Raw genomic sequence first — 26103 nt, 5'->3', positions numbered from 1 at the left:
TGCCACATAGTCCTAACCCTCCCTTTGGGATTATTTGAGTCCTACAGCTATTTAGGAGAAATTAAAGTGGAGGGGGAGAAAGAAGTTTGTGAAGGCTGATTGGATCCTTTGCTGTACTGAAGCGACTAAACTTCTGCAGAATCCAAAGGTTCCAGTTTGGGGCAGTAAAATCAGATGCTGTGTGAAATACCAGTATTTCGCATGGAGCTCTTTCTTCCCTTCCTTCTCCCTCTTCAAAATTTCATTGCAGGCAAGCTCACAACAGTGGGCATGTAAGAGCAGAAAAGAAAAGTAGGGGCAGAGAGGTTTTTTGCACCTCAGAAAAACCCTACACCAGAGATTAGGGATAGCGACCTCCTAATGGTCACCTTAAACACCTTCTGATTAGGATCTCTAATCGCCTGGGTGACTTGAGAGTTTTTACTTTTTGTTTTAGACCTTGAGAAAAGGAAACTTTAGGCATGGTTAAGGCAAAAGCCACTGGACCTAACTGTCTGAAATTTGACAGGTTCAGTCAGCGCCATAGGGCCTGCTATGTCCCCAAATTCCATGAATTTATGTGGAAGTACAAAAAAATTATAGCTCTTTGCTTTGACAGATTTTCTTGGAAAGAGCAAATTTTACCTGTGGCTAGCACAAAAGCCACTGAACATAACTGCCTGAAATTTGGCAGGTTCCATCAGCTCCACAGGGGCTGCCAGGTTCCCAAGTTCTGTTCACTTATGTGGAAGAATAAAGAAATTATAGCTCTTTGCTTTGACACATTTTCTTGGAAAAAGCAAATTTTACCTGTGGCTAGCACAAAAGCCACTTGGCCTAACTGTCTGAAATTTGTCAGTCTCTGTCATCTCTATGGGGGCTGGCAGGTCCCCAAATTCCATTCATGTATGTGGAAGCACACACAAAAAAATATAGCTCTTTGCTTTGACAGATTTTTTTGAAAATAGCAAATTTTACCTGTGGCTAGCACAAAAGCCATCAGACCTAACTGCCTGAAGTTTGGCAGTTTTAATCAGTTCCATGGGGGCTACCAAGCCTCCAAATTTCATGTATTTATCATGAAAACTAAAAAAGTTATGGCCATTTTTGTTTTCCAATGCAAGTCAATGGGAAAATGTTTTAAAAAATAGCAATTAGGACAGCTCAAAAGACCCGTGGCGCAGCCCAGAAAAATTCCAGGGCCCATGTCCAGGTGGGCCCCTCCATAACAATGCCCCTGTGCAGAACTTCTTTCAGCTCAGGGGCCAAATTCCATGTCAGACAACCTCTTTGAGGCTACATTCTGGTGGTGGCTGGGGCAAAGGGGACCAAAAATACCAGTATATTTTAGCTTAGATATCTTACTGCTAGTAACTAGCAGTAGGTTAGTTACATTTCCCTAGGAGAGGCATTGTGACCTTTAAGAAAGGGCGAAAAACTGCACAATAGCCTGGAAGCCACCAAACAATTGGTGATTGTAGGAAAGGGGCTGAGGCTGGGAGAAAGGGACAGGGGAAGGAGGCAGGGCTTTCTATAGAATCATAAAGAGCTAGATTTGGACCAGATTTGCCCCCCCCCCCCCAGGTTGGAGGTTCTGCACTCTTGCTTTATATTTTATTATGATGAGACATCATCCCAGTACTCCATACATGCACTGATAGCAGGGTGTCAGGATTCCCCTTATGACCTGAAACCCCTGAGCAACTCCTCAAGGATCTTTTGCCTTCTTAAGAGCCCCACCTTTCTTCTCTTAAACTTTAGGCTGTAGATATGGGGCGATTAGCACTTCAGACACTGGGTTTAACCACAACAGTTTACTGGTAAATTAAAGCAAGCAAATCACAACTAAAGGTATTTACACAATAGAGCTGAGTGATACAAAAGGCACTAAGATAAAATAAAAGTTGCAAAACACAAGTTCCTTTACCCTAGCTATACTTAGACTCCTCTAGGCTGCTTCTTCCTGCTCCTTCTTCAGTCTCTGGCCTCCCTGATGCTGCTCTTATTGGCTCTCTCACTGTCTTTATATACCCTCTTCCCTCAAAACCAAAAGTACTGTTTCAAACCTGAAGAAATGAAACTTAACTGGGGAAATAAAATGGAAACTTAACTGGGGAAGTGAAACTACTCCTCTCCCCTCCCAACAACCCCCCCCAGGCCTCTAAGCCTTACCTTTTTTCCCCTTTGCCTCAAACCTTCACACAGGGTTATCTTCAGAAATTAACCTGGAATGTCCGTATCTTTAAATAAAATATATTTCTTCATCCTTCTTTTGCCAGGAATTGTGTTCCAATCCTCAGTTTATTGTGGGAGGGGCCACGCGGACAGATATCTGCCAAGGAGCTTTAGGTAAGACCGGGATTGTTATGTTTCACCTCCTTGTTGGAAGCACCTTGAATGCGATGTCCGCATTGTTTCAATACTGTTCTCCTTGTATTTGATGTGTTCCTTTGTGTGCCAGATGTTTTCCAAATTGTTGATTGCCTTTAATGGAGTTTTCCTTATCCTGTGCTATTGTTGTTGATTGTGACTGGAGAGCTGATAATGTATACAGAGGTTCTTTCTGTGTTTGTGAGAAATCCCTTCCTTTTTGAAAGATGGGTAACATTATGTTGTAATGGAAAGTGGCTTCTTACATTGCAGCTTATCATTTGGAAAAGCTTTTAATGTGTAGGTTGCGACTTATATTGCTTTTTGCTTTAATGTATTTATGGCCTTTGTCTATTGGAGTAGGAACTTCTGTCTTTTTAAAAGGTAGGTATTGATTTCTTTTTCCTTTTTAGCTGCTATGGATAAAACACAGCTAATCCTGTGCAGTGCAATTTTATATGTGTTTACTCAGAAGTAAGTCCCATTGTGTTGAATGGGGCTTACTCTGTAGTAAATGTGTGTTAGGATTGTGTGCTTTTAGAATCTTTAATCACTGAAGGCTGGTGGCTCCGGTGTCAGTGAGGCAGTGAATCCGCTCCAGGTTTCACACAGAACCAGTCAGAACTCTAGCTCCTTTAGAGTTCTGTCTGGCTCTAACGGAAAACCAGAGTGGATTCACTGCCCCACTGACACCAGAGCCACCAGCCTCCACTGTCTTTAATGCTTAGCTCAGACCCCCTCCCCCCCCTTTACATCTATCTTTATTGGAGTGGCTGCCATTTTCACATAAAACTGTAAGAGCATAAGAAGAGCCCTGTTGGATCAGAATAAGTCCCTTCTAGTCCAAAGGACTACCCAGAGGTGGTGCCAGTGGGCTTTGGGGTGCCTTAAGGTTCCATTTGTCCCCCATGCTTTTTAACATCTACATGAAACCATTGGGAGAAGACTTCCCGAGGTTTGGGCTAATATGGCATCAGAATGCAGATGACAATGAGCTCTACCTCTCTTTTTACCTGCTAGTCCCAGGGAAGCTGTGGACATCCTGAACAGGGGTCTGGATGCAGTTTTGGAATGGATGAGGTCAAACAAGCTGAAGCTTGTTTGAGAAGTCTGCTGATCTGGATGGAGACTGGCAACTGGTTTTTGATGGTGTCGCACTCCCCCCGAAAGACCACGTTCACTGTTAGCGGGTTCTCCTGGACTTGATGTGATCTTTGGAGGCACAGGTGGCCTTGGTGACTAGGAATGTCTTTTACCAGTTTTGGTTGGTTTGCCAGCTGTGAACATATCTACAGTGCCTCAGTCACACATGTCCTTGTTACATCCAGACTAAACTACTGTAATGCACTCTACATGAGGCTGCCTTTGAAGACAGTTCAGAAACTTGAACTGGTACTGAATACATCTACTAGGATCCTTGTCGGGGAAAGGCATTCAGAGCATAAAACACTAATACTGTGTCAGCTGCATTGGCTACCTGTTTGTTTCGAGGCTCAATTTAAAGTGCTGGTGTTGACCTTTAAGGCCCTAAATAGACCAGGTTATTTGAAGGATCACCTGCAGTCATACAAACCTGCCCAGGCATTAGGATCAGCCTCTGAGGCCCTGCTTGTAGCCCTGCTGACAAGATCCATCAGACTGGTGGGCACAAAAGACAGAGTCTATCCAGTAGTGGCACCCTATGTTTGGAACTCTCTCCCAAAATAAGTGCATGTGGTTCCATCTTAGTTTCTAAATGGATCGTAACAACCTATTTATTTCAATCTGTAAAAAGTGTTGTGAATAAACTGCTCATGTTTTTAGTTTTTGTCATGGAATTGTTTTATTTGTATTTTTAAAATTGCTTTATGTTTTTAGGGAGCAATCCTATGCCCCCTAGACATTGTCTGAAAGGCCATAGGATAGTGGGGATGCCAACCTTGGAAGAGGGAGTTGGAGATCTGACCCCCCCCCTTCCCCACTACCTCGCAGCTGGTGTGGAAAGGACCTTGCCGGCTGGCATCCAAGGTCAGAAAATTGACCTCAGAGAGGGGGGAAAAGGGGGTGTTCCTCGGGGAGGGGAGGGGACCAGAGAGGCCAGGATACGAGCTGTCCTGAGCATCTTTCAGCCTCCTTCCCTTTAAGTGCCATAACTAGAATAACACCCCATCTAGCAAAAAATACAGGGCTGGAGGATGGGGAGGTGAAGATCACCTCTGCTGCTGCTCCTGCCCTGCACTGGATGATCAAAAGCCTCCAAGTTCGGGTGCTTCTGATCATCAGAGGTGTAATTGGTAGGTTTCTGCTCTTAATTATATTTTATAAGCCACCTTGGGAGAGCTTTGCCTTGAAAGGTAGCATCTTAAGTCAGGGATGGGGAACCTCTAGCCTGCTGAGGGCCCCAGCCCAACCTGCAAAGCTTCCCAGGATAGGTACACTCCCTTCCTGACATCACACCTGTTTACGCTTTGATCCCCATTTCTTTATCAATGCTAGAGGAGGCTAGCAGTAGCGCTGGCAAGGTAAAGCCTACTCTTATCTCTAATCACTGATCAGAAAATAAGAGCAGGGTTTCCCTAGCTAATGCTAGCAGTAGCACTGGCAAGGGAAAGCCTGCTCTCATATCTAATCACTTATTGGAGGTGAGGGTAAGGTTTCCTTTGTCTAACCTAGCTAGGGAAACCCTGCTCTTCTCTCCGATCACGGACTGGAGGTACAACTAGGGTTTCCCTGGCTAGTGCTAACACTGCTAAGGGAAACCCTGCTCTTATCTCCAATCACAGATGGGAGTGGGCCTTCCCTTGCCAGTGCTACTGCTAGTTTCAACTTCCACAGTAGTTGGAGTGGAGTGCGAGTTGCTGGGTGTTTTGTTTGGAGCCACAAAGCAAGGTGCCTGTAAAGGTTCTAGGTGGAAAAGTGTTAGCAAGCTTCTAGGAATGTTCTGGAGTGTTTTTCTGCAAAATGCCTTTTCTTCATAAGAACATAAGAAGAGCCTGCTGGATCAGACCAAGGGGCCAGTGTTCTGTTCACACAGTGGCCAACCAGCTGTCGACCGGGAACCCACAAGCAGGACCCTCCTGCCCATGTGCAACAGGACCCTCCTGCCCATGTTCCCCAGCTACTGGTGTACATAGGCATACTGCCTCTGATACTGGAGGTAGCACATAGCCATCAAGACTAGTCTTCTCCTCCAGGAATTTGTCTAACCCTTTTTAAAGCCATACAAAGTGGTGGCCATCACTACGTCTTGTGGTAGCAAATTCCATAGTTTAACTACACATGGTGTGAAGAAACACTTTCCTTTATCTGTCCTGAATGTTCCACCAATCAGCTTCCTGGGATGACCTGAGGCTCTAGTATTATGGGGGAGGACAAAAAATGTCTCTCTCTCCACTTTCTCCACACCATGCATAATTGTGTACACTTCTATCATGTCTCCCTTACTTTTTTCGAAGCTGAACAGTCCCAGTTCAAAGCTGAACAGTCCCAGCCGTTGTAATCTTCCCTCATAGGGGGTTGCTTCAGCCGCTCGATCATTTAAGTTTATCATAGTTCCTATCAACATGTCATGACACGAGGCCAGAGTGTGCATGACACAACGCCAGAGAGATATACTGTAGCTGCATGCCATATCATCTAGCTTGTGAGTTTATATATTGGTGATGATATGGTGTGACTGGGTGTTGGATGGCACCATATCTAATGCTTTGTCATGGCAACATGGGCAGTGTAGTCATTACCTTAGGGGCAGCTATTTTCCCCATTTTTCCCTCCCATTGAAGTCAGTAGGGGGATTTCTTGTGCTGGGGCTGGTGTAAACTTCTGCCATCATTGGAGGTGTTGCTCCTCTGCAGTGCCTCTCACATCCCATCCACAACCCTGCCCATTTTAGCCATTCCTCTGGTGTATTGTTCCCATTCATGGATCACTGCCTTGTTGTGGCGAAGGGGCTTGCATAACTCAGTGAAGCCATAAGCTATGCCGTGCAGGGCCACCCAAGACGGACAGGTCATGGCAGAGAGTTCTGACAAAATTTGGTCCACTGGAGAAGGAAATGGCAACCCACTCCAGTATTCCTGCCAAGAAAACCCCATGCAACGTATCACAAGGCTAAAAGATATGACGCTGGAAGATGAGCCCCTCAGGTCGGAAGGTGTCCAATATACTACTGGGGAAGAGCAGAGGGTATTTCCAAGTAGCGCCAGAAAGAGTGAAGCGGCTGGGCCAAAGCCGAAAGGACACTCAGCTGTGGATGTGTCTGGTGGTGAAAAGAAAGTCCGATGCTGTAAAGAACAATATTGTTTAGGAACTGGAATGTCAGATCAATGAATCAGGGTAAGCTGGAGGTGGTCAAACAGGAGATGGCAAGATTGAACATCGACATCTTGGGAATCAACGAACTAAAATGGACAGGCATGGGCGAATTTAATTCAGGTGACCATCATATCTACTACTGTGGGCAAGAATCCCTTAGAAGAAATGGAGTAGCACTCATAGTCAACAAAAGGGTGGGAAAAGCAGTACTGGGGTACAATCTTAAAAATGATAGAATGATCTCAGTACGAATCCAAGGCAAACCATTCAACATCACAGTAATTGAAGTCTATGCCCCAACCACTGATGCCGAAGAAGCTGAGGTTGATTGGTTCTATGAAGACCTACAACACCTTCTAGAACTAACACCCAAAAAAGATGTCCTCTTCATCATAGGGGATTGGAATGCTAAAGTAGAAAGTCAAGAAATCACTGGGATAACAGGCAAGCATGGCCTTGGTGTACAAAATGAAGCAGGACAAAAGCTAATAGAGTTTTGCCAAGAGAACACGCTGATCATAGCAAACACTCTTTTCCAACAGCACAAGAGACGACTCTACACATGGACATCACCCGATGGTCAATATTGAAATCAGAGTGATTATGTCCTTTGCAGCCAAAGATGGAGAAGCTCTATACAGTCAGTCAAAACAAGACCTGGAGCTGACTGTGGCTCAGATCATGAGCTTCTTGTTGCAAAATTTCGGCTTAAATTGAAGAACGTAGGGAAAACCACTAAACCATTCAGGTATGACCTAAATCATATCCCTTATGAATATACAGTGGAGTTGAGGAATAGATTTCAGGGATTAGACCTGATAGACAGAGTGCCTGAGGAACTATGGACGGAGGTCCACAACATTGTTCAGGAGGCAGCAACGAAATCCATCCCAAAGAAAAAGAAATGCAAGAAAGCCAAGTGGCTGTCTGAGGAGGCTTTACAAGTAGCTGAGGAAAGAAGGGAAGCGAAAAGCAAGGGAGAGAGGGGAAGATATATCCAACTGAATGCAGAGTTCCAGAGAACAGCAAGGAGAGACCAGAAGGCCTTCTTAAATGAACAATGCAAAGAAATCGAGGAAAACAACAGAATGGGAAAGACTAGAGATCTCTTCAAGAAAATCAGAGATCTCAAGGGAACGTTTTGTGCAAAGACGGGCATGATAAAGGACAAAGAAGGCAGGGACCTAACAGATGCAGATGAGATTAAGAAGAGGTGGCAAGAATACACAGAAGAACTATACAGGAAAGATCTGAATGTCCCTGATAGCCAGGAGAGTGCGGTCACTGAACTTGAGCCGGACATCCTCGAGAGTGAAGTCAAGTGGGCCTTAGGAAGCATTACTAACAACAAAGCTAGTGGAGATGACAGTATTCCAGCTGAGCTATTTAAAATCCTAAAAGATGATGCTGTTAAAGTGTTGCATTCAATATGCCAACAAATTTGGAACACTCAACAATGGCCGCAAGACTGGAAAAGGTCAGTTTACATTCCAATTCCAAAGAAGGGCAACGCCAAAGAGTGTTCAAACTACCACACAATTTCGCTCATTTCACATGCCAGGAAGGTGATGCTCAAAATCCTACAAGCTAGGCTTCAGCAGTATGCGAACCGAGAACTACTGGAAGTACAAGCTGGGTTTCGAAGAGGCAGAGGAACTAGAGATCAAATCGCCAACATTCGCTGCATCATGGAGAAAGCAAGAGAATTCCAGAAAAATGTCTATTTCTGCTTCATTGACTACACTAAAGCCTTTGATTGTGTGGATCACAACAAACTGTGGCAAATTCTTAAAGTGATGGGAGTACCAGACCACCTTACCTGTCTCCTGAGAAACCTGTACGAGGGTCAAGAAGCAACAGTAAGAACCACACATGGAACAACCGAGTGGTTCAAAATTGGGAAAGGAGTACGACAAGGCTGCATATTGTCACCCTGTTTATTTAACTTATATGCAGAGTACATCATGAGAAATGCCGGGTTGGATGAATCAGAGGTCGGAATTAAGATTGCCGGGAGAATTATCAACAACCTCCGATATGCAGACGATACCACCATAATGGCAGAAAGCGAAGAGGATCTAAAGAGCCTCTTGTTGAGGGTGAAAGAGGAGAGTGCAAAAGCTGGTTTGAAACTCAACATTAAAAAAACGAAGATCATGGCATCTGGCCCTATCACTTCCTGGCATATAGAAGGGGAAGAAATGGAAGCAGTGACAGATTTTACTTTCTTGGGCTCCAAGATCACCGCAGATGGTGACTGTAGCCATGAAATTAAAAGACGCTTGCTCCTTGGGAGGAAAACTATGGCAAACCTAGACAGCATAGTAAGAAGCAGAGACATCACCTTGCCGACAAAGGTCCATCTAATCAAAGCTATGGTTTTCCCAATAGTAATGTATGGCTGTGAGAGCTGGACTATAAGGAAGGCTGAACGCTGAAGAATTGATGCTTTCGAACTGTGGTGCTGGAGAAGACTCTTACGAGTCCCCTGGACTGCAAGGAGGTCAAATCAGTCCATCCTAAAGGAAATCAACCCTGAGTGCTCATTGGAAGGACAGATAGTGAAGCTGAAGCTCAAATATTTTGGCCACCTAATGCGAAGAGAAAACTCTCTGAAAAAGAGCCTGATGCTGGGAAAGACTGAAGGCAAAAGGAGAAGGGGATGGCAGAGGATGAGATGGCTAGATAGCATCACCGATGCAATGAATATGAACTTGAGCACACTCCGGGAGAGAGTGCAGGACAGGAAGGCCTGGCGTGCTATGGTCCATGGGGTCACGAAGAGTCGGACACGACTGAACGACTGAACAACAACAACTGGTGTATTGTTGCTGGAGGAACAGCTACACCAACAGAGTGTTCCACTGAAATGTCTGGGGAGTTCAGCTGGTGTGCCTGCCATGGCAGCAGCCTCTGTGGTGATCCACCGGTGTAGCCAGGCATCTGCCAAACCCTACATCCCTTCAGCCACCACATCTTGAATACAGGAATGCCCTGTAAGTCACCTATTGAAATCAGCGGAACGTAGGGTGCAATCCTATGCATGCTTAGACAGAAAAAAGTCCCACAGCTCCCAATATTCCCCAGGCAGACTTTCCCCCCCTGTCTGAACATGCATAGGAGCGTGCCTTTCATGTATTTAACTTTGGCTGGATCATGTCCATTGATAGTTTGGGGAAGAATAGTGGAGAACTCCTGATCCATTAAATGAGAATAGTAACAAGCTATTCACAAGATAAACGGGGCAAGAATTATAAGCATTCTTATATTTTTCACATGTACATTAAAAAACAAAAATCAGATTTGGGTGGCTGCAAATGTTTTCTCACAGAAACTTGCTTTGAGGAATCTGGATTAACCAGATCCGTCTCAATGATAATTACAAAAAAGGCCTTTCTTATTGATATGTGGAAATTCAAGGATGTCCTTCTGTTCCAGCGGAGTTTTCCATGTTCATGCTTTTGCCACCTGTGAGTCAGGGAAGCTCTGAAGACCGTCTCTGTCTTCAGGAACCAGATGCTTAGCCACTAACCAATCCTGCTGGATGTAAGCCAGTATACTCGCTGTTTGCATGCTGGTTGGTTCCCTACCTTGCCATGAATGCTGTGCTTTAGCAAGCACAGACATACACAAACACAAATCTGTTGAACAAAAAGTCCACAGAAGAAGAAGTTCAGTGTTTTCAAATTCGATAAACATGACGTTGTCACAGTCAACGTCCTGTGATGTTAGTTGCATACTAATGAATCCCATTAGTGCAAGCCTTCCACATGTGTTGGATGACAGATTCCTGCATTGAGCGGGGGGTTGGACTCGATGGCCTTGTAGGCCTCTTCCAACCCTACTATTCTATGGTTCATCCCTGTCTGTTGGCCATGCTGGCTGGGGCTTATGGCGTTGTAGAACAAGCGTCTGGAGGGCGCCTGGTTGGGAAAGGCTGCACTCGTGCCTCAAAGCATCTAGACATCTCTCCCTATCCAAAAGCTCGACAGGTCTAGAGAATCTGAAGTAGTGCCTCACAGAGAAGTCGAATGCCTACCATTACCAAACAGTGGGCAGGAAGGGCAAGGAGGATCAACGGACGTCTATAGCTCAGTGGTAGAATGCTTGCCTTGCATGCAGAAGTTTGCAGGTACAATCACTGGCACCTCCAGGTACGGCAGGAAAAACTATCTGAAACCCTGGAGAGCTGCTGCCACTCATAAATAAACAAACATGATAACCCACACTCAAAGGTTTACTGTGCGTTGTCATTGAACTGTGGGTTGTTGTTGAAATGTGTTGTCTGAACCATGGTTTGTTAACCACAAACAACCCAGAGTTCACAACAACAAACCACAGGTTCTCTTGGTTTGTTGGTTTGACAATGGAACCAATTACCTAGGGAGGTGGTGGGCTCTCCCACACTGGAGGCATTCAAGATGAGGCTGGACAGCCATCTGTCAGGGATGCTCTGACTTGGATTCCTGCATTGTTGGACTCGATGGCCTTGTAGGCCCCTTCCAACCCTACTATTCTATGATTCCTCATGGGTTGATTGTTGATAACAAGCCACCGTTTGTTAGTATGGCTGGGTTCTGACAAGACGATAACTCACATTCAGCAACAACCCACAGTTCAACAACAACCCACACCTATGCTTAACCCTTGTTATTGTTTTGTGTGAACCCAGTGTAGGGCTAGATGGGCAAATGGTCTGACCTCAGTAGAAAGCAGTTTCCTATGTTCCAGTCCTGGCTTTTAGTGCTGAGCAGGAGAGGGCTGGTGGGCCCAGCTCATAGAGTGCAGGTGCCACCCCTGTGCCCATAGTGAAATCCACTGCTTTGAGCCAATGGACCCCTTGGCTTGTGCAGCTGAACAGTGGCTGTGCCTGCACCAGGCACACTCCACCCTTCCTCGTTAGTTACTGCTCAACAGAAATGGTTGGTAAGCGCGTAGCTCTGTCTGTCTTCCTCAGTCATCTGTCTACAGTGGCAGGTACAAACTGCAATGTGCAATCCTGCCTAAACTTTCTAAAAATTGTGATTCTGGGCCCCTTCCAACCCTATGATTCTATGATGGTTTTGCCTCTGTTTTCCTGCTAAGAAACCACTTTTTCTAAGTGCTCTGCTCAGAAAATGCTATTTTGAGGTAAGACCTTGACTTTCCTTGCCTCTACAGCAGAGGTAGGCAACCCTTTTGGGCTGTGGGCACGTTTGGCAATGTTAGAAACTGTCCTGGGTGCCACCACAAAATGGTTGCCATGGAAGGTGTAGCAAAGAACAAGTAACCTGCCCAAAAGACTGAGTACAAGGCAGAAGTGGGGGCCAAACCCAAACACCCTAAACAACTCATCTGAACTCAGTTTTCAGCACCAACAGAATCCAATTTCACAGTGCCAGTAAGAAAATACGTTATTATTTTTTGTTTGTTTTAAAGTGGGAGAGGTAGGGCACCTTGGTGGGTCCCAGGAAAGGTATCTAGGAGGCACGTCAGAGGCCACGGTCACCACATTGCCCACCCTTGCTGTATAGTGGTTTCTTCACCCACTATAATTCTACCACCCTCTTTCTTATGCAAATATATGGGGTAGGATACTGCTCTTTCCTTTCTTTAAATCATGTGAATTACTTTATCCTTTTAGTAACTTTTTAGAAGTTGTCCAAAATTCTAATTAGTATATATATATATTAGTATATATATATATATAGATACACACACACACAATGTGTGTGTGTGGTGTTTTGGGCAGGGAATCTTCTGATTACAGTAAAGACAACATTAGAAATGGGACAAGAAGATGGCACTTGAAAGAAAACAAGAGATGGTTTTTAAGAAGCAAAATCAATAGAAACAATTGGCGAAACTCAACTGCTTCCATCTGTATACGTATTAGACTGTTCCACCTCAAGCCTTCAGTAGGAGAGGGGGGGAAATGAATGTATGTATTGCAAGCACGGATGGCACTATCCCCTCCCCCCACCTCCGCGGCCAGTGCTACATTTGTACACAGCCTTAGCACATAAAATGGGAGATCCTCATAGCAGGGTAACACATTTTCTATAGTAACTATAGAAAGATGCATACATGAATTTTTATTATGCTTTTTTTTATGGGAAGGAGACATCTGCCACCAAAATCCGAGGGGAAGCACCGAACTATTTAAAGGTCATTGCTGTGATACCATGGCAACATCCTTTGAAAAACATATAAATATTGAACATGCTTCCTCTATGCGAAAACCATTGTTGCTTCTGCTACAATGACTCACCGCATTCAATGAGTTTTGTAGCCACATTTCACTGTGTAACTATACATCAATTGTGTGTGTGTGTATATGTATATGTATATACTGATTAGAATTTTAGACAACTTCTAAAAAGTTACTAAAAAGGATAAAGTAATTCACATGATTTTAAAAAAAGTAATAAAGCCTTTATGAATTCTACATTGCAAGAAGCTTGCTAGAGCTTCAGTCGGTAAGCCACAGATTAGTTTGGATAGCCTGTGTTGCAAACTAACTGTGTAAACCATAAAATCTGTAAAATATAATTAATGACAGATTCTGCTTAGTTAAAATACGTCGTATAAAGAAGGGGAAAGTCACTTTAAGCTTGAAATGCCTCATTACTACACTTAATTGAGTTTTCTCCATAACATTATGATGAATTATTGACAAATATTACAATGATGTATGAACATCATTGATAGTCTGCAGTACTGAGAAGAACAACACATTTGCTTAAGCTTCCGCATCCTGCACGGCCTTGATCCTAGAACTTGGTTTAGAACTTGGTTTAGAACCTAGAACTCCAAGGTTGCAATCCTACTGTCCCTGGGAGAGCATCTTGGGGGCCTTAGGATATTGAGGACCTGCCTCTCTGTGGGCAGAGACGGAGGTCCATTGTCTGTATTTATGTATTCATTTGATCTGTACCCCATCATTCTACCAAGACAAATGGCATTCAAGGTGACCTAGGTCATATAACCAAGGGTGGAGAATCATACAAACATGGGTGGAGAACAGAATTTGCCACCAGGGGCTTCCTCGTTGGGGCAATGGAAACTACCCCCACTATTGCTCTTCTGCCATAAGTGCTCTGGCAGAAGGGAGGAGAGGGATATGTTGGGGTAGATCTGCAGGAACCAGAGCTTTCTTATTCCCCTGACACTCCTCAGAAGAGAGCAAAAAAGTATGCCAGTCCTGGAGCTGGCAAACCTGTATTCCATCCCACTAGCGTCAATGAGAGGGGAAATTTTAAAAAGGCAGAACCGAAGTGGGGCGGGGACATGGATGCTATGTAAAATCCCCTCCCACCTTCCTCCCTGGCTAGTGCAAACTGGCAGAGCTTAGGAAGTGGTGATTCTACCAGCATGGATTCTCTCCATGCCCCCCATAGGAGTATTTTGCCCGTTTTTAAGCATGATGGCTACTGAATTAGCTGGTTTGACTGAACTGGAACTCAGTCTGGGTTCCTATGATGCGACAGCAGCTTGGGAACCACCTCTTTGTGGTCCAGTGCCACACTGTAGGCGGTTTTGTTCATGGTTAGATGGAGGAACCTTGTGGATGAACTGAATGAGGGAGTTCCTTCCCACACAAATATCTCCAGAGAAGGTGACTGTGGAATAAGAAGGAGGTCCATTAATTTGCCTGGCCCCTAGGGTTCCTCTGTCTATTCTAGACATATCCAGAGCAGCAGGGGTGTGGACCCGCACAAAGGGACCAGCACTAACGTTCTCAACAGGGTCTCATTCGCTCTGCCCCTCTCTCGGCAAAGGTCATCCCACAGGGTTTGCTGAAGGTGCAAATTGGCTCTTGATTCAAGGAAAACAAAGGCATTAAATAGGACTCAACTCTGTCATTCCAAGAGCAAAAAGGGTGGAAAATATAACTGTACAATGAGGTATCATGGTTTGCAGCTGTGAAGTAAGGCCGATGTTGTTGTATTATCTGCCTCTAGATTAGGGATGGCAGAGAATTTCTCCCCAAATCTTCGGGGGGCCAAGCGCCAACGCATTCGGCCCCCCGAAATCGGCGGTGAAATTCTCCGCCCCCTGCCCCCCCCGGGACGGGACTTACCTTTGGCGACTGTCCCTCCCGGCGGCGGGTCCCGGCGGCGGTTTGGCGGCGGTTCGGCATGGGCGTGGGCGGCGGCCGGTCTCCCGACTGGCTGCTGCTGCCACCATTACACACAAAAAAAAACTAAAGTAAAAAAAAAACCACACACCCGTGCATAGGCTACGTAACGATTTACGTAGCCTATCACGGCTAGATTTCCAAAGTCAGCCGTGATAGGCTACGTAAATCTTCACGTAGCCTATCACGGGTGACTTTGAAAAAAAAAAAAGCGCGTACGCAAATGGCGGCGGCCCATGGGCACCGCCATTTGTGTTCCTTACTTTGCGTTCCTTATAACGCCATTTGCGTTCCTTATTTTGGCACGTCTAGTCTACGTAAAGATTTACGTAGACTACGGCGAAAATAAGGGCACGCTATTTAATAATTTATTTTAATAAAATAAATTATTAAATAATTAATAAATAATAATTTGTTTTAATAAAATAAAAGAAGCCTCTTGTCTCTGAGTGGCTGAGCAGGGGAAGTGAAAGTCCAGTGCTCCGATCTGGCAGTGGAGGCTGGTGGTTCCGATGTCAGTGGGGCGGTGAATCTGCTCTGGGTTTCAGTCAGACCTCTAAAGGAGCTCTCCAAGGTGCTGAGCCCTGTCTCCCAAACAGATTCAGCATGTTGGACAGCTTCTTTAGACTTCTGACTGAAATCCAGTGGATTCGTAGCCCACTGACGTCAGAGCCACCAGCCTCCGCCACAGTCCAGCATTCCCTCATGGGTGTGGAGCGCACACAAGACCCTGGAGTAGAAGGATTAAGGGAGAGGCAGAATTGCACAGGATCTGGACAGGACTAAGCTGTTGCTGGCTGTGTCATTGGACCTGACGGGTCCAGGGGGCTGTGGCATTGTTGTGTGCGTGTTGTGATGCAAGGATATGTCCCGAGGGCATGTCCCCATCATTGCAAGTTCATTGGCTCCCTCCGTGCGCGGGTGGCGCATGGGTGTCATTGACCACCCCTGAAAGCTGGACACTGATTTTCCAGAGATGATGGGAACATATCTGCCCTTTTTACACCAGTTTCAGATTGGTTTGGTGTTGTTACCCTCCTGGGCTGAGCACACACAGGATGCTGTTCTGCTGGGGTAGCAGCACATATCTCCCCACAGCATAGGACTGCTCTGGCCGACCTTTACTTAAATCTGCCCAATTAACGTCAATATGATTTTAACGGAGCCTGATTTCGTCCTCTTTATTTATCTCACAGCATGGAGACTGATGGGAGATGCCTGTGTTTTGTTTCACAGGAGACTGCTGGCTCCTGGCGGCCATTGCGTCTCTCACTTTGAATGAAGAAGTTTTGGCTCGAGTTGTTCCCAGTGACCAAAGCTTCCAGGACAGATACGCAGGGATCTTCCACTTCCAGGTACCAAAGATGCTGGCCTTCTGCCTTTTGCCGATGCAAAACCGACCACAGCGCACATGAGAAGGGCCCTGTCCCACAAAGGTCTTTTCCAGGAAGGTTGCCTTGCTTTCTGTTGGCACTTTACTAACGCTGCACTTGCCGTATCAAGTGATATCCCCATTTCCATATAGAGCACAGGTCTAGGACCAGAGATGTAAAATTCCTGGAATATTGGAAGCCGTGGGGAACAAAGCCACTCCCCTTGCCCCAAATGGGAATTGGCTGGGTGGGTGGGGGACTGAAACATAGGCAATCAGTGCTGGTTCCAGGTTTTTGTGGGCCCTTGGACAAGCCACCCTCAGTGGGCCCCCTCCCTCAGTGACTCGACCTTCTCAGCACCATTGTCACCAGCTGCCATTCCGCCTCCTCCTCCTGGTCCTCCTCTTTCTCATCGTTGCTACCGCTTGCTTCCTTGACAGGCAGGGACCAGGTGAGCAAGCAGGCAGTGGCATCTATTGCTCCTCCTTCTCACTGTGGCTTTTGTCTGGGCCAGAACAAGGGGCAGGTGAAGAAGCAGGCTGCAGTGGCGAAGAGGAGGATCAAGTCCAGGGAGCTCTTCTTAGTGGGCCCCTGTTGCGGTGTGGGCCCTTGGCAGGTGCCTGACCATGCCTACACTTGACTCTGGCCCTGTATGCAAGACTTAACTTTCTTATCAATCCTACACTGGTTGACCGCTTTAACAATATCAATGCATCATCTCTATAAAATTGTACTTGGCCTATACAATTGCCCTGTTTGTCCTATTCATGAAATTTACAGAAACATCCCATGCATGTTTTACTCGGCAGGAAGCCCACTCTGTTTAGTGTAGGTTAACCCCCTGATAAGCGTGTGTGGGATTGCTGCTTCAAAATTATTAATGCCATATAGTGCAGTCCTAGACAAGTCTACTCAAAAGTAAGCTCCATTGAGTTCAATGGTAGTTACTCCCAGGTAACCTTAGTTCTGTAGAAGTAACAGGACAGCAGGCACAGGATACTTGCTTCCAGTATCTCCAAGCTAGATCAAAGGTCACCAGAAGGAGGCAAGCAGCAATTCACAAGAGAACAAAGTCCTGGGCAAAATCCACAGTTGCATGGACAGACTTTTGCTCATGCAGCAAGACCCCTGCCCCCCAAATCTGCTCTGAAAGGTCCTCCAACCGTCTGGAGCATATTTTGAGAGTTCACCGGGAGGCTGTAGCGGGGAGGAAAAATCGCCCCTCTCCCAGTTTCACTGACAGAAGCCTCTTTGCCAGCAGGAGATGTTTACTGGATACCACTGCCTGTATGAGAGGGGCCATGGCTCAGTGGTAGAGCACCTGCTTTGCATGCAGAAGGTCCCAGGTTCGATCCCTGGCATCTCCAGATAGGGCTGGAAAAACTCCCACCTGAAACCCTGGAGAGTCGCTACCACTCAGTGATGACAATACTGGGTTACATGAACCAAAGGTCTGATTCTGTGTGAGGCAGTTTCTTATGCTGCTCTCTGGAAGATCATGGCACCCTCTTCTCCAGGCTAAACATACACACTTCTTTTGACCATTTCCCCTCAAAATTGCTCAAGGTGGTGATTGATTTATGGCCTAAAATAACTTTCAAACTGCATGCTTGCCTGGAGATAGTATTTCCTTGCCACAGGTGGCCAAACAAGTGGCCGTTTACAAGCCTGGGTTGTACGTATTTATTGAGACAGATAGTGGCACATAAATAATATTTTTTATTAGAGGTTATCTAATCTACCCTCTTGCCCTGTGGCAAGCTTTTGAGATGTACATAAATCTTTCTCAAAACTTACTCAGTTACTTGAGTAGAGGCATCTAGATGCCCAAATTTGCTTTAGAATCAGGCATCACCGCCAGCTATATTCAGCTAGAGTCAAGAGCGTAGCTCCAGTACATGTCATTAGATATTGACTGGGTTGTTTTCTGTCTCTCCCCCTCAGTTCTGGCAGTATGGAGAGTGGACGGATGTTGTTGTTGATGACCGACTGCCTACCAAAAACGGAGAGCTCCTCTTTGTTCACTCAGCAGAGGGGAGTGAGTTCTGGAGTGCCCTGCTGGAGAAGGCCTATGCCAAGTAAGTGGAGTCATGACAATTCTTCTCCTTAATACGAAGTTAAGAAGGCTTCTGGTTTTTGCTATCTGACTTCTTTGTCCCAAATTAAACAAAAACTAGGGTAGGAGTAGGGATGTTGGAGAAATCTACAACAGATTCAAATGAGGTCAGATTTCTGTGTATCCGACTTGCAGATTCTGCAGCAGGCCAGCTTTCCTGCATTGCACAGATTCCCTGGACTTGGAGGCCATTTTTTAAACTTGGGAGGGATTTGTGCAAAGGCGCACTTGCGGTAATGCGCGTTGGTGCAAAGGCGCATTTGCAAATGGACAACATTTTCATACAAAAGATCTGATTCTGTCAGTGAGCAGATAATGGAGCGAAAGACGCCTGACAATCCATGAAACCCAGACAGAACAGATTTAACAAAATCTGTACATCCCTAGGTAGGAGTAAGAATACGGGTGGGCAGACTTCAGGCCTGCAGGATCTATTCACTTTTTTTTACTAAAACCTCAGGATCAGTGGTATAGTGGAGCCAGGGCTCAGAGCAATGCAGCTCTGGTACTTATTTATTAGCAGGGAGGCTGTCATCACCTGCCACCCCCCTCAGGCTTCCTTGTTCCCTCTGAGCTTAGCTGCAATCCTTACAGTAGCTGGGGGGGAAATGATTTTTTCCGAGCAGCAATATATTGTTCCCTATTACAGTGCAAAAGTATTTTGGATTATCCTGGCCTTGAATGGGTAATTAAGACCTATTCGCTTTGCAAAAGACCTGCTCCTGGAGGGATGAAAACTGCTAGAACTGGCTTGTTGATCTGGATCAAGACAGCTGCCTGAATGTTTGGACTGTCCTTGGGGGCGTGGTTATGGGGACTGCTGTGATGCCTGCACTTCAAGATTTACCACTATTCCCCGGCTCAAGATCCATCAACTGGAGCCTGGTGCAAAAGACATACACTTAGGACACAATCCTATGCATGTTTAGACAGAACAAAGTCCTACAACTCCCAGCATTCCTCAGCTAGTCATGCTGGCTGGGGGATGCTGGGAGTTGTAGGACTTTGTACTGTCAAAACATGCATAGGATTGTACTCTTAGAATTAAAAAACTCTGAGCCCAGGAATTTGTACCAGAATTGAGTGGAGCTCATGGTCCTTCCACACAAAAGCCCACTCCTGGTTGCCTGGATGAACCCTTTTCTCCCTTGTTTCCCCCCTCCCCCCACCAATCCATAGGATTACATAAGATCTTTATCCTCTTATATGCAGATGGTATGGTCTTGTTATCCCTTACACAGATACGAATGCGAAGATGATTGAAAAAGCTGAGAACATATTGTAGAACTGAATTTCTTAAAATGAATTATGATCAAACTAAAATTATGGTGTTTGCCAAAAGACCCCAAACACATAAATGGTTCCTGGATAATCATTGCATTGCATAACGCTCATCATATAAGCATACAGTACACATTTTTCAGAGGACGTGTCCCGGAAGGCACATAACAGGCGATCATCTTCGCTCTTTCTAGACTGGCACAACCTTGTTACACCTTCTTTACAACTAAATGACGAGTACACATTTGGCCGAGTACACACGTGGTGTACTCGGCACTGAAAATATTTGAGCAGAAGATCTTAGCACAATTTCTGCATGGTGCAGAAATAGTGAGGCTGGGTAAAATAACTATTTGGAGATGATACAAAATACATTTCTAGGAGAGATTTTTGCCCTTCCTCCTAGCACTCCAGCTGCTCTTCTTCATGCTGAAGTGGAGCTACCATCAATGTCTGTCAGCATGAACGCCATTTTCTTTTATCTGAAAAGACTGATTAACATGCCTGACCACCATTTGGCTAAACTTTGCTATCTAGAACAGAAGAACAGGGGTGGGTGGACTTCTACTTGTTTTGAAAAACTGCCCCATTTTTCTCTTTCATTGGCTTCCTTTCATCTAACTGAGTCTTCGTTTAAAATTAGAGATGGGTTATACTTGCAGGATGCTAATAAAAATGTTAGAACCATTCCACAAACAGGACTTAGCAGGTGGTACAATCTTTACAAGGGTGAGCGGTTTTATTATTATTTAAAATATTGATATATTGCCTTTCCGCAAGTGTCACTGAGGCAGCGTGCCACAATTCAAATAAAACAAAGGGTATATAAAAGCAATAAAGCCATATTAAAACAATGAAATAATATTAAAACCACTACTCACAGTTTAAAAGGCCATGAGGTAGGAACATTGTGAGACATCCCCTGATGACACTGGGCTTTTCACAGACGAAGAAGAAACCGTGCAGGCACCAAAGAGCAGGGTCCTCCCTCTATTATGCTTGGATTTCAAAGGCCAAGAGGAGAGGAATTTGACATATTAAATGTCCTGGTTGCATCTTCTGTAGGGCGAATGGTTCGTATGAGGCGCTCTCTGGGGGAAGCACCACCGAGGGCTTTGAGGATTTCACCGGTGGAATTGCAGAGTGGTACGAGCTGCAAAAAGCGCCACCAAACCTGTTCAGAATCATCCAGAAAGCTCTTCAAAAAGGTTCTCTCCTTGGATGCTCCATCGATGTGAGTTTAGTGCCATTTTCTAACCTGTCAACATTCTTTGGAATGCAGCATGATTGGCAGGTTGCTTTGGTTAGGGAGCTGCGTGGTGTAGCCCAGACTTCAAACCCTCCTGCTAGTCCAGAGAGGCTGTGCCTGGGAAGCTGGAAAATCCATTTCCCTTCCCTAACTATAAGAATGACTGGTGCAGCTTAGAACCAGACTGGGGGTGGACAACTCGTTACAGTCCAGATGTTTTGGCCTTCAACTCCCATCAGCCCTAGCCAGTATAGCCAGTGGGAGTTGTGGGCTGAGTTTGGACATCATAGAAAGCTGTAAATTCCTGGTTAGGTTTAGCCATCCATGCTAGTGGGAGGATCCAAGCGGTAGCCAATGGGATGTGCGCTTTAAATTGCACACCCAGCTCTGGCCATGTGTGTGCTGAAAACCACAGGGCTGCTGCTGTCCCCAGTAGTTTCACCCTGAATGGGGAACTGAGATTGATGTTTCCCTGCTCCAAGACTAATATTCCATCCAGTAGATGACTCTGGCTTCAGAATCTCTGAAGAGATTAAGCTCTGCAAATTTGGAACAACAAAAAAGCCACAAATAACAGATGCCCAAAGATGAGCGTTGCTGAAGTCCCCATTGTCTAATTGCTGCAAGAATTGATCCTTGAGGCTGCATTAATTTCAGTCTTGGAATTGATAAATTGGCCCCTCTCCAACAAGGTTTTAACAAAAAATGCAGGTGGCGGAAGACTGGATATGGCTTTCCTGTAAACAGTGCTGGCCTCTCCCAGCTGTGGAGCTCCCGGCCAAAGGCAGCTAGGCTGGCTGCCTCTCTGTTGCCCTGCTGCTGGTAGGCCAAGAGCTTTTCATTCCGGCAGGCCTTTGTCATGTAAGCCGGTCTGTTGAGTTGGATGCTGTTTTTATTCTGTTACTGTTGTGTTTTTAATTGTTTTTAATGCATTTGTTTTATTATTGTTTTAATCCAGTTTTATTTGGGATTGTAAGCTGCCTTGAGTGCCATTTTTCGTGGTAGAAAGTTGGGGTACCAATCACATTAAATAAATAATAAAAGGCAAACATCCCAGGAAGGGGAGCTTCAGCTATGGCTTAAAAGAGTTTGTAAATCATCCATGTCTTTTAAGATAAAATAATGTAGTTTGAAAGAAATATGCCAGCCCAAGGAGAGGAAGTCAAGGCCAAGAATGCAAATCTTGAATAGATAAAATATGTTTGGAAGACACAAAATACAGGTTAAGTATTTCGGTATGGTAGCAGGCTGCAACTAACTCTCCAGGGCATAGCAGTGTTATTTTTATTCTTTTCAGGAAGGGAGGAGCAAGTTGTTTAGAATTCATTTACAGAATAACAACAGAAACATTTCCACATCACAGGGACACAAACCAGGGCAAGTGCCACGGTTGGAAAATAAATGTGCCCTAGTTTCTTTATAGCAGATTTGCGGAGAAATTTCTGCCTCCTCTGACTTGCTGTTTGCAGCCCTTGCAAGAAGACATCTTGCATCTACAAGCAAAACTTCATCCTCACCATGTCCCCCATATTCTGATAACCTGATTCAGTCTTTATGATCTCTGAACCCTACAGTTCACTTATGAACCTACGGTATTGATCTCCCCCATAATTCCTGCAGTGCCCGATAGCATGAGTGGGCAACATATGGCCCATGGGCCACATTCGTCTCCCATATTTGTGGGCCCTGCTGGATCCCCTGCTGCTACCACCATGCTGCCAGGTGACAAGGTGTACTCTCATCACACACCCTGTTTCCTGGCAGAATTGCCGGGAATCTGGCCACATGGCCGGTTCTGGCCCTGGCAGGGGAGAGGTGCAGCCCATGGTGGGTTGGGGGGGGGATGTGACCCTCCAAGCCACTGAAGTTGCCCACTCCTGCCCTATAGGAAACTGCGCAATTGTTGAGGGTGGCACCACAGTGTGCACTGGCCATGCAACCCTGTCCCACGCCAACTATCCTTATTTCCAGTTTTGCACTAAAGAACCAAGCTGCAAGGCAGACTGAATGCCCTTATCTAGGAAATAGGCAGAATTTGTTTGGTTTGCAAAGCTACCTAATTCGCCCTCATGGAACTAATTCCTGAACCCAAACACAATTATCATTTGGTATTTCCACTTTCCTGCATTTTGCAACGCAGTTCTCCAGTCACAGAAGGTCTACAAAATGTGCATATTAAGAGAATATGCTTGGGGAAAATGCATATATTAAGGGAAAATATATGTACAATTTTTTGTGTGGACTTTTAAAAAATATCTGCAAACAGATGAGTAAATGGGACAAAATGAAGCTACGGTTAGAAAAATGAGAGAAATTGAACTGGAAAGATTCTTCCATCCCTACTAGGGGAAAGAATGGGATTTTCCACCCCTGCTCCCATCTCCTAAAGAAACAACAGAAGGGAACTTAGTTGTTATGTTCATAACAGTACTGCTTTCAACGCTGTAAATGATTGTTCCCTAATGAGCATATATTCTGAAGCAACAGCATTTGCTTGCTTCCTTTGTTCCTAAAATCCTACTAGTTGTAGATCTTGTTGTGATCAGTGAAACAGGGTGGACCAGGCGTATATAGATCATGTTTCCACCATGCTGCTGTTTGAAATTGAGCTGCTGCTGATAAGAGATGTTTGTTTTTAATAAGCCAGAGTCCAGTCTCTTTCCATTTAGAAATTGGAGAGAAAGAGGAGATATGGAAGGGTGGATTCATGGAGCACTATAAAGCAGAATTGCTGATCAATGAAACGGACATTAATTCAGTCAGGGCTTCTGACATTCTGTGAGTGATATGTGAGTTCCTATTTCTCCATTGCATTTGCTCATGGTGAACGTCGTAACACAAGGGTAGTCAACCTGGTGCGTTCCAGATGTTTTTGACTACAATTCCCATAATCCCCAGCCAGCCTGTTCAATGGTCAGGGATTATGGGGGCTATGATCCCAAACACCAAGAGGGTACCAAGTTGCCTACCCCTGTCATAACCTTGGAGGGAAAAACATTTATTGGAATTTGGGGCCTGTGTGTGTATTCACTGCATGTTTTCAGATAGGCATTCTCCCATTATACCATGGAGACCTGCGATTGAAAAATGGGAACTCATCTCCTCCACAGTGCTTGAAGCAACCCTGAGAGAGGCAAAATTGCCTGACTCTCTTACCTCTCTTTCATGTTCTGTTCTTAATGTATCTAGAATAACACTGTATATTGCAGTAGAATACATTCCATTTGTTTATGTGGACTAGGTGGCTGTTCTGGTTTTTCAGCCTGCCATATTTGCCCCTTTATTACAGCCAATCCATGAGAACTAATCAGTCTGCTTGTGCAATTTTCAAACTTTCTTTCTTCTGGAAAAGCTGTATATTATCTTCCCTGCCATTGAAACTCTGTGTGTGGCAGAAGGTTCTTTCTGCCACCTTAGATTTATTTAGTTAGTTAGTTTATGTTCCCACCTTTCCACTAAAACTAGTGCTCAAGTTAGGTAGCAATAATAAAATATGGATAAAATGCAAGATAATTAAATCATAACCCGATCACTTAAAACACGTCAGCTGAAATCATGTTGGTTACAAAAAACTAAGAAATAAATGGCACCCACCAGTGAAAAATTAGTTCAGCCAACAATAGAGCTTAATGCTCAAAGGCCTTCATGATTAATAATGTCTTTGCCTGCCAGCGGAAGGACCATATTAATGCAGGATGCCAGCCTGGCATGTTGTTCCACGCTGTGCCCTCCTGTAAACTAGAAGACCAGCCCAGAAACACGCCAAACAGTCCCATGTAGCTATGTGTTGCAGCCTTGAGCAAACTGCTTTTTGCAGAAGCTAGTCTGCCACATGGAGGGTAAGCTAATAAACTTCCTAAGGAACTGTAGGGTTTTTTGGGACAGAGTTGAAATCCACTGCCCTAGTGAACCTCAGTGAACTCCTCAGTGAACTCTTAGCAATAAAAAACAAAGGCAGTCATGTTGGCCATAGGCAAAATCCCAAAATCCATATAGTGTAATACCTTTATTAGGCCAAAGATCACCAAAAAATGTGCAAGCTTTCAAGATCTCCAGATCTCTTCATCAGGCAAGATGTTACAAAAATCATCTTGGGGTTGTGGGGGAAGAGGAGAAAACAAAAGGCTGACTGGGTATTGTAGTCACGATGTGTTAACAGTAAGAATAGGGTTATGGTGCATGATTCTATCCACCTGAGGAACTAGCTAGCTAGGGTCAGTAATCTAAATCTGCCACCTCTTTGATGAAGATTGTGTAGTGTAGCTCAAAAGCATGCATTTACATGCCTACACAGAAAGACTTAGTCCAATAAAAGAAACTGCTTTACCTATTTTATCTTACCAAATCATTAAGAACATACGAAGAGCTGTGCTGGATTAGGCCAAAGGCCTACTTAGTCCAGAATTCTCTTCCCACTGTGGCCAGCCAGATGCCTGTGGTAAGCTCACAAGTAAGACATGAGCACAGTTATAGCACCTTGCTGCTCGTGTTCCCCAGTAACACAGTGGCTCTGATGTTGAAGGTATAATATATAGCTATCACAGAATCATAGAATCGTAGGGTTGGAAGGGGCCTATAAGGCCATGGAGTCCAACCCCCTGCTCAGTGCAGGAATCCAAGTCAGGGCATCCCTGAAAGATGGCTGTCCAGCCTCGTCTTGAATGCCTCCAGTGTGAGAGAGCCCACCACCTCCCTAGGTAATTGGTTCCACTGTTGTATTGCTCTAACTATCATGACTAGTAGCCATTGATTGCTTTATTCTCCCTGTAATTAATATTGTACTCACATGCAATTTGGGTATGGTATTACCCAACAGAGCTTTATACTACTGCCTTCCTAGGCTTATTAGAGACTACGTAGCACTGATTTTCCTTTGTGTTTGCAGATCACCAGTGCTGCTGAGACGGAGGCAGTCACAACACAGAAGCTGGTCAAAGGGCATGCGTACTCTGTAACAGGTGCAGAAGAGGTAACATCTCCATAATGGGAAAGGGGGAAATGTTGTGTGCTAAGGTTGGTTGGTTGGTGGTTCTTCTGTGAAACGTTTGGGTGTGCTGCCCTCTTGTGGCTGTGCCATCTCACAACAGTCGATTGCCACGTTCAGCGTAAGCACTCATAAAATAAAATAACGCTGAGGAATATTGCGGCCTACATCTCACATTACCAGTGAGTGAACACACTGTGTGTTTAACACGTGTTTTGCATGGAATGGCATAATATATGAAGGAGCCACAAACGTTGTGTGGAACTGCGATTGCCCCTTGGCTCTCCCCAGGGCATTTCCTATAGTTTCCTGTACATGCAGTGCGATAAATGCATGCAC

The 26103-nt window shown here is 45.1% G+C and overlaps 1 protein-coding gene across 1 annotated transcript in view; it reads left to right on the top strand.

Moving 5' to 3' along the window:
- Positions 1-26103, top strand: part of CAPN2 (calpain 2) — a 65867-nt gene that overhangs the window by 9276 nt on the left and 30488 nt on the right. Inside the window, exons 2-6 of the mRNA XM_084828693.1 lie at positions 2259-2328; positions 15998-16116; positions 18079-18212; positions 20597-20765; positions 25666-25749. Coding sequence (XP_084684819.1) covers positions 2259-2328; positions 15998-16116; positions 18079-18212; positions 20597-20765; positions 25666-25749 — 576 coding nt within the window. The remainder of the gene's footprint in view (positions 1-2258; positions 2329-15997; positions 16117-18078; positions 18213-20596; positions 20766-25665; positions 25750-26103) is intronic.

Source organism: Heloderma suspectum, chromosome 1 (genome assembly GCF_057233095.1).
Source record: "Heloderma suspectum isolate Gila_16-S chromosome 1, 16-S_ref, whole genome shotgun sequence".
Classification (NCBI taxonomy): Eukaryota; Metazoa; Chordata; class Lepidosauria; order Squamata; family Helodermatidae; genus Heloderma; species Heloderma suspectum.
The sequence above is the reverse complement of the archived record's forward strand: the minus strand, read 5'-3'. Positions and strand labels throughout refer to the sequence as shown.